We start from the raw sequence: 9,212 nt of genomic DNA, 5'->3' as shown, positions 1-9,212 counted from the left end.
TACAAGCACGGACGCGGGAAGGGGGCTGCTGAGGGGGCTGCAGCACCCCCATCTGCGAGGCTCCACTAGCACCCTCACCCCCAAACGCGGCGCACCTTCAGTGTTAAGCGCGCCACAGTTTCTCCGCTGCGAGGCTCCACGAGAACCCCCCCCCCACAACTCTGACTGACTTCCCGCGTCCCTACTTACAAGCACATGAAAGTGTGTAACCGTGAGTGCAAATGAAAGCCCCTCTTATCTCCTCTTTCTAATTTCCAAAGACAAACTTTCCCTCAGAGGAACAGGATATGTTAGTGACTCCAACCGGCTCACCCCTTCCTGTATGGACTTCACGCTTGGCACCCAGCCCTTCAATTCTGATAAACTAAATCAGTCACCAAGCAAAAGTGAAATCAAACACTTAAATTACAAGATGATTTATGTTAGAATAAATAATACCACATCCTTTACATCGTGCCGAATGAAAAGGAGAAAACGTGTAATCAAAGAGGACATGTTTGTGCTTTTAGAGAATCAGGACCATCTATTATATGCAGAATGGTGTGTGTTTTATTTAAATGATGGTTGGACATAAGGATTGGAACTGATTAACAAAGGCAGACATTTTAATGAGTTGCAGATTTACTCTATTTCTTGTCGTCAGACCAGGTGATCTCGTAGTCGCTGAAGGCACTCTTCAACTTCTCCGCAGACACAGAATGATCTGCTTTACCAAACGCCTGGAAATAAGTAAAAGCATATAACCATTAACATCACATGATATAGTATTTGTAGTGTATTTGATTCAGCTCTTAATGCATTTCCAATCAAATGAACTTACAGTTGACTCTCCAAACACCCTCAGTTTTTTCTCTTGGCTGTTGTGCTCTATCTTCCCTCCTCCAAGACATTTACACTCCATCCCCAAGGACTCCATAGCTGGATTGACCTTCTCAAATATATGATCTGTAAATAAATATAATCATTAATCAAAACATGCAATCTGGTTGTTGAAAAAAACAAAACACTTTACAGTAATTCCTGTCTCATATGTTCTCTTTTATGGACGTTGGCTCCAGTATTTGCAATGCACTATAGTTGCAGTACATACAATACTGGTCTTTGCATGATATTTGCACCTAAAGTACAGGTGTCAACTCTGGTCACAGCTTTTTCATTTGCAGCTGATCTGACACACTCTGCAACAAACTAAGGTTATGAACTTACTGTGATACTCTGCACTTTTTGTGCCTCGGACTATATCTTTATGTACATCCCCATCTTTCACTTTCACTGTGAGCAGAATGTACTTAAAGGTTCCCTCTGAGTCAATCTCTACCACGGGGATTTTAGCCAGGGCGTCTGCCATTGCAGCTGAAGTTATGGAGAAAGCTCCGGACAGTCTGGCACTGAGCAGGGGTCTACCGAAGACAGACAGCAACAGGGCTCCTCACGAATTACTTTATTAGGATCGGGACTTCTATTTCCTGTCTTAAAGAGACAGACAACCTGCACGCTATCGCCATCACTGTGCAGGATAATGCAGGCGGCCCCGTGTGGCCAAAAGAGGGAACTGCTACACAAACCATAACACCTCCTATCGATAATGTGGATGTACCAAAAAAGTATATGTAACTTCATACATAAAACGTAACAAAAAGTACTTCACAAATCAAAAACCAAATCAAAGCAATACTAACCCTCCTCCCAGTATAGAGCAACACATGACTTTTTGATAATTAAAAACTGAATTTACCAACAGAAGACAATGAACAAAGGACTAAATAAAACAAGTATAAATATATTTTAATTAAAAGGCAAATTAAAAAGTTGGTTCTTGAGTTGGCTCTTAATAAATATGAATATATCTGCCAAGAAGTACAAATCTGAGGTACTTCAGTTAACATATCTTCTTCTTAAAAACTAATCTTTATACTTTTAACCCACTTGATACTACATTAGTTATAGCTAATTTGCAGATTAAGGTTATTTATACAAAAAATCTCAATAGACTAACAAATTATAATATATTTGTACAGGACAAGCTACACAGCAGTATCTTAAAAAATTAAATAAGCTCAACTTTTACAACATTTAAGTGACAAACACATGAATGCATCAATAATTATAGTAAACTAATTATATTTGTCTTATTCTCAAATTGGCAATGCTACTTCTAGTATATTTGTATGCTTATATACTTTTGTACTTTTACTTAAGTATGATTTTGAATGCCCGAAATGTACTCGTCACTGAGTATTTATACACCGTAGTATTGCTATTTTTACTTGAGTAAAAGATCGGAGTACTTCTTCAACCTCCGGTATCAGCACAACGCAGTTTATATTTGATCAGATCAACAATCGACTGTTGGCTAGTCCATTTGTCCCCCAGGACTCCATTTGTTTTATCTTTCTATTAGAATTGTTATTTCCTGTAGTGAGAGAAGATTTTCCGCTGGTGTCTATCAGGAAGGTCAGAGGTCAGAGACGGAGCTGGTGTTAGTGTTGTAGTATTTGGGTGAGGATGGATGCTTTTTACTACAGGTGCTTGAACCTTTGTTTTCCAGGATGCCCTTCTCTTTAACCAGTAATCCATCATGCTTTGTTTAAAAAAATAAATAATTAAATCATCCAAAATTGCATTAGACAGTTAAAGTACAAACCTCTACTTTTCTGCTTTATCACGCCAAATAAGACATTGATGTAAATAGTAGTTTTGTTTAAATTGAATGTGATTAATACATATCAAATTGATTTATAATTTCATAGGCGTACTGTAGTAAAACAGTAGCAGAAAATGTAGTAATATTATCCTTTTCAAAGGATTAAAATTGCTTTGCTCGGCCTAACCCACCTCTTAAATGCATGATTAGCTGCAGGAATAGATGCTTTTATATAGTTTAAAGATATACATGGAGACTCAACATTAATAGGCATTTCTGTTAATCCGCCGATTGAGCCATCTTGGCAAATGTTCAACTTTAGTTTCTAGTCAGGTGTAATTACAGCTACAAAACAAATACAAAAACATTAACACAGGAACAGCAGTGCTGTACTAATATAAAAATACATTTTAGGAATAATATGGACAGGAAGGACAACAATGAACACATTCACAACCCTAACCCTAACCCTATGTGACAACCAGAAGAAAATTCAAACACAACACAAAGCCCTTTAGGGTCACTATTGATTATCAGATGAGGATCAGAGCACAAACATATATTAGCATCTCTTTGGGATGTTCTTAACAAGTCTGAAACCGAGTCCATTGAGTCTTGTTCTGTATGCGTTAGTTTGCATTCTTCTCAAACAGTTAAAAGGTGTGAAGCAACAGTGGTTCCTCTCCTCTGCCCGGGTCGGAGAGGAAGGATGTGAACTGTCACTTCTTGAAACACAGACAGCCTGCAGGCGCCTCTGCTCCTGCGGCACACATTTCCCGTCTCTGGGCAGTCATAAAATAGTACATTTAAAGTGTCTGTTTGCTGCTATTTCATTGTTTTTTCCTTGATGTTATTTATTTAGAAGAGCACATCCCAGGACATGTTAATGTGTTTATTTGAAGTGTGAAGAGCATAGTCCATGTGTCATAGTCTGTTGGCACTTTGTGTGCTTCTACTAATAGGCATCAACTCATGAAGACTTCACTTCTCTTCTTTCATTTGGTGGCAATTATCTAAAAGGTACTTTTCTGAATAAGGGGAAACAGTGGAAATATCTCAGGCACTCTAAATCTCTCTCAGGCACTCTTATCAGCTCACATGAGCTCACAGCTTTCAAAACTGGAATTTCCTTTTCATTGCCTTTCACTTCAGTGTGTGTTCTGCACGCTCTCCTCTCTTCCCCAGGAAACGTTTGCTTACGTTATGCTACTTATTTTGTCTTTGCTATGTGTGTGTTAATTTGCCAAGTTCCCAGGAAGGCCCATAAATAAATTATCAGTGCGTTAGAGCGTTTTTTTAATTAAGTTTGGATACTTTATGAAACTGAAAATACAGATTCAACTAAAATACTGAACATGTTATTTATGTCAAAGTGTGATCAGTGGTATGTATCAAAGTGTAGTCTGGTTAGAGACTGGTTGTTATTTAGGCTCCCCCATGCAACTGCAACATTTGCGAATAACGAGATATTAGTATATCTGGTTTTATTGTAAATATATTTTACAGTAAAGATAATGTGTGAATTTTGAAAGGCATGTCTCAAAAATCTTTAAATGTATATAAAACATCAAAAATAAATGTAGAATGGCTCCTTTTAATGTGTAGGATAATTGTATATTTCACATTACTTATCAAAACATTGTATTTTATATATATATTAAGGACACCACGTGTTTTGGATGAAAAACTAAAGTAACTCTATCTCAATTGTATGTAGTGTAATAAATATACACCATTGTAAAGTACAACTACTTCAAAATTGTACTTAAATGTAGTAATTAAGTAAATATGATGGTCTCCGGTGAGAATGATAGTAAAAGGAATAATTGAAATTCCAATAATAACTGAACATTTCTCCTGAAGCCAAGGATGTTTTGTGCGAGAGTGAGGAAGAGAGAGAGAAAGTTTCCAAGGACCCCCGGTGGGGAGGAGGGGGAGGTTGGAATTTCCACTGAAATCCCGCTTGTGATCAGGGCTTCCAGGAAAAGGGGGACCAGGCTGATGAAGGGTATAAAAGGCAGGCATCGCAGCTCATACAACTCAGAATCATTTCATCCTCAGACGTGCTCAGACTAAAGAAATACTCAGAGTCTCCTGAAGGTTCGCACATATACCACTTAAAATGGTGAGTGTGGAGCTTTGTAAAAGAGTTGTCTTTACTTCAAACGCCTTCATTCTTTGTCTTTACTCAGTGTTGCATTTATTTCTCTTACTTGATATTTTTTACTTTATCCTTACAGGAATTCTTCTTTGGATTACTTCAAACTCGCAGGTCGAAGTCCTCATGGATAAACCTTACCTTTCTTTGTTCAAGTATGTTCATCCAGAATCACACTTTCCATTTTTATTTTCTACTTACTTTTTTAAATGTATCCTTATTACACTTCTAATCTAACTTGTCCGTCCTCAGTGCTGTGCATGTGGACAAGTGTCGAGTGCTGGTCCTACTTCTACTCCAACGACACAATGTCTTGGTCAGATGCTCGAGCCTGGTGCAAGGTCAATTACACGGACATGGTGGCCATCCAGAACCAGGAGGAGATCACCCATCTCAACAGCTGGCTGCCCAGGAAAAAAAACTACTACTGGATCGGGATCCGCAAGGTCAACGATGTCTGGACCTGGGTCGGAACCAACAAGACTCTGACAGAAGAGGCAACCAACTGGGCAAAGAGAGAACCAAACAATGGAAAGCGTTTGGGGTCGAATGAAGACTGTGTAGAGATGTACGTTCAGAGGGAGCAACAGGCGGGAAAATGGAACGATGAAAGGTGTGGGAAGAATAAGACCGCTCTGTGCTACACAGGTGAGCAAATGTTAGGAATTAGGATACACCACAACAGGTTATTGTTAATAAACCTGATTCTGAATCTACAAGAGCTGCTAATTTTTGCTGCCGTAGTTATTTTGCGTGGCTTTTAAATTCAAAAAGACTACAAGTTATATTAAAGTATTGCTTCTTTCCCCAGCTGCCTGTAAGAACGACTCGTGCCAGCATGGAGAGTGTGTAGAAACCATCAACAGCCACAGGTGTGCTTGCTTTGAAGGCTTTTACGGAGACCAGTGTGAGGATGGTAAGTAAATGCTAAAGTCCTTCAAATCTACATTACGTTAAGTCCTTTACAGCCAGGTCCTGATATCTAATTGCGTCTTGTTTTCTTTGTTGGCAGTTGTTGAGTGTAATGAAGAGGAGGTGACTGTTCCAGATAAAGGAAGTGTTCATTGCACTCACACAAATGGAAACTTCTCCTACGACTCCTCGTGCCAGTATTCCTGTGAGGAAGGATACCAGCTGAGTCCGTCCAGACCCCTGAGGTGCACTGCGTCCAAACAGTGGTCGGAGCAGCCTCCTACATGTGAACGTGAGTTAAGCTGCAAAAATAATCATATTGGTATTGTGTTTTCAAGTAATTATATTCGGAAAAACAAAATTGTATTTTCACAACCAAGGAGTCTAAAGTGTTTTTGATGGTTTTGTCGTCAACAGTGGTTCAATGTCAGCCGATGTCGACTCCAGAAAGGGGATCCATGACGTGCTCCGATCCCCTCGGCTCCTCCAGCTTCAGCTCCACATGTGTGTTTGCCTGTGATGAAGGCTATGAACTCGCTGATACACCTCAAAACACTCTGCAATGTGAAGCATCAGGAATATGGAATGCCTCACAGCCGTTTTGTGTTGGTACGTACATGTTTTTATCTCGCAAGACTCTCTTAGTATCCATTATACTGCTTATTTGTTTTCAAGTCTGTTATTAAGAGGGGAAAGCTTTATAATGTTATTAAAAGGCTCCTGTTGACCTGTTCTTTCCTCCTTCTGTTATTCAGCTGTCCAGTGCCCTGATCTCCAGGAGCTAGATAACGGCCTTTTGAACTGTGGAGACGATGCAGATGTGAAGTTCAGCTTCGGAAACACCTGCAGCTTCAGCTGTGCTCCGGGCTACCAGCTGCTGGGAGCCAGCAGGGTGACGTGCACGTCTGCAGCTGAGTGGAGTGAGAGGACGCCTCAATGTGAAGGTGAGGACGCAGCTTAAGTTCACTCCAAACTACTTTTATGTTTTAAGCCTTTGTGACAAACTTTTAACATGTGCTTTTTTACTTTCTTGTGTTAGCCATCACTTGCCAGAATCCAGAGGGAGCTCACATCATCACAAATTGCAGTCGACCTGTGAATGACCTGCGACCAGCCTCCACCTGCAGCTTCACCTGTGCAGCAGGCTTTGAGCTGCAGGGAGCACACAGCACTCTGTGTTCTGAGGACGGGCAGTGGAGTGATGCCATACCTACCTGCAAAGGTAAGGAAGCCTTTGTTCACACACATCTATGCTTGCACGATTTGCTTTTCTTGGCTTTGTCATGACATCTCATAATCTTTATTTTCAGCTATTGGATGTCCTGCCCCTGAGATCCCATCAAGTGCCCAGATCAGCTGCAGCCCTTCTCTGTCGTCACCTGTTTCTGCCGGGACCCCCCATCCACTTGGTATGGTCTGCATGTTCAGCTGTGATGAAGGCCATGAGCTGACAGGTGCACTCAGCATGGAGTGTGCAAATCCAGGCCAGTGGACCTCCACACCTCCAAACTGCACAGGTTTGCACATTATACTTAATATATATCATGATACCTACTTATTCTACATGCATTGGTTAGAGTTGAGATCTCCTTTATCAATATGTGATGGTTCACATCTAAATTCGTACTGTTTTCTCCCACAGTAGTGAGATGCCCTCAGCTCGAGGCTCCTGAAAACGGCCATGTCAACTGCTCCAACAGTGATCCAGTATTCAACTCACAGTGCTCCTTCGCCTGCAATCAAGATTTCTCTTTAGACGGACATGACTTGCTGACCTGTGACCGTAATGGCAATTGGACCGGAGAAACACCCACCTGCAAAGGTAAAACAGGAACAAATGTTAAAAGAAACGTGAATGTAATAGCAATTTTTAAATACAAACGTTTAAAAGGACTATTTATTCACATTTTATCATGTTTCCTCAGCTCCCGAGTCTCAGTTGGCTGCAATTACCGGTGGTGCAGCAGCAGGGGGCGCTCTTTCACTAACTGGTCTGTCTTTGGCGCTGTGGATCCTGAAACGACTTAGGCAAAACGCCAACAAGTTTGAGCTGAACAGGTAAGCATTCAACACTCTTAAATCATACAATTATATATTTTCTAAAGGCAAATGTTGAATTGCAATGCTCATTTTCTTTGTTTGTCTTCTCTTACAGCAACTCGGACATAGAGACTCCTCCACAAACCTACAGAAACAGCATCGACAGCCTCATATAAAACACATATTAAGACCATTTCTAACATAACATAGTGAGTGACCTGTCGTAGTAATGTGAATAATATGTATACACAACTTAAAGAGCTACATACAGTATGCTGAGAGGAAATGTTTTTTTAGATCTTAGCAATTGATTACTGTACTGTTATTTCTATAACGTCATGATTTCCTCTGTGATGTTTAGAAATGTATTTCCTCCCAAGGGGAGTTCATATGGAACACATTGTTCTACAGCCTATGAACATGTACGAGAACTGGCTCTTTTTATATTGCTGTAAATGTTACAAAAGGTTGCCGGTGAAATGCCATGTCTTTGAAGAACTGTGAATATTTTGAATATATAGATTTCAGTATTTATGTTCTATTTATTTACCAGATAGTTATTGCATTTGAGATTCTTATTCATATGTCTGTATATTTAAAGCAGTGCTGTGTTTTATTCTTAATAAAAAGTCAAAATATAATTTGTGTTTGCTCGTTTTTATGCATCTTCCAGTATTATGAACGATGTCTATCAGTTAAGAAACATAGATAAACTGTCAATTGTTTCCTAACACTGATACACGGGAACAAAGGTTCAGCCGTTAACTCCACACACCACACCAACTTTTCTGCCAATTAATGCTGACTCTGCAGGACACCATGTATTTTTTCATTTTTTACAAAAACAAAACAGACCACTTTTCTGTTTGTGTCACCTTCATCACAATGGTCGGCACGAAGGTAGTTATATAACAGTAAGATTGTGAAGCAGGAAGGGCTATATTGCTGCAGTAAGCGGTTTGACATATCATCACCATTGTTGTTCCACCAAATGTATATTCTACATGTCAGCACTTCAGCTGAACCACAAATAGATCTCATATCTGCTGCAGAATTAAGGCAGCATGGTCATTTGTTGCTGTCATGACTTAAAAACATTTAAGGTGAAAGCTGAACTCAAAAAATTAAAATTAAATGCACTTTTCGAACATTAAATAATTTAATCATGTCACAGTAGAGGCACAACATGAAATATGAATGTTATTATGACCATAATATGTGCTCTTTATTTGTATTTTTTTAAACATTTTTTTGTTTGGATCACATTTCAACTTCAGTGTAAATATACATATGTAGTTAAATAGTTTTACAGAGTGGTCCGTCTTTTCTCTTTTTCTTGACAAAACAACAACAATAAGCACACAAGAACATGGGGTGTTTCCTTTTCAATATAAAACATTGACATTATAGATCATTAAATAAAATATTCAAACAGTTAAAGTGGACCTATCATGCTAT

At 39.4% G+C, this 9,212-nt stretch overlaps 2 protein-coding genes across 2 annotated transcripts; one reads left to right on the top strand and one right to left on the bottom strand.

Annotated features, from left to right (window-relative positions):
- Positions 1-400: 400 nt before the first annotated feature.
- On the bottom strand, positions 401-1,494 carry LOC104952282 (14 kDa phosphohistidine phosphatase). The gene is made up of 3 exons (XM_010779078.1): positions 1,207-1,494; positions 821-945; positions 401-719 (listed from the first exon to the last, which is right to left on the bottom strand). Exons 1-3 carry the CDS (start codon positions 1,346-1,348, stop codon positions 627-629), a joined length of 360 nt encoding a protein of 119 aa, XP_010777380.1. The 5' UTR covers positions 1,349-1,494; the 3' UTR covers positions 401-626.
- Positions 1,495-4,699: 3,205 nt separating this feature from the next.
- Positions 4,700-8,384, top strand: LOC104952281 (E-selectin). Its single transcript, XM_010779077.1, has 12 exons — positions 4,700-4,769; positions 4,885-4,957; positions 5,055-5,450; positions 5,614-5,718; positions 5,815-6,006; positions 6,132-6,323; positions 6,470-6,658; positions 6,754-6,936; positions 7,025-7,231; positions 7,357-7,536; positions 7,640-7,772; positions 7,870-8,384. Exons 1-12 carry the CDS (start codon positions 4,767-4,769, stop codon positions 7,928-7,930), a joined length of 1,914 nt encoding a protein of 637 aa, XP_010777379.1. The 5' UTR covers positions 4,700-4,766; the 3' UTR covers positions 7,931-8,384.
- Positions 8,385-9,212: the final 828 nt, after the last annotated feature.

The sequence above is a fragment of the Notothenia coriiceps genome, unplaced genomic scaffold (genome assembly GCF_000735185.1).
Source record: "Notothenia coriiceps isolate Sejong01 unplaced genomic scaffold, NC01 NC01_scaffold00019788, whole genome shotgun sequence".
Lineage (NCBI taxonomy): Eukaryota > Metazoa > Chordata > Actinopteri > Perciformes > Nototheniidae > Notothenia > Notothenia coriiceps.
The sequence above is the reverse complement of the archived record's forward strand: the minus strand, read 5'-3'. Positions and strand labels throughout refer to the sequence as shown.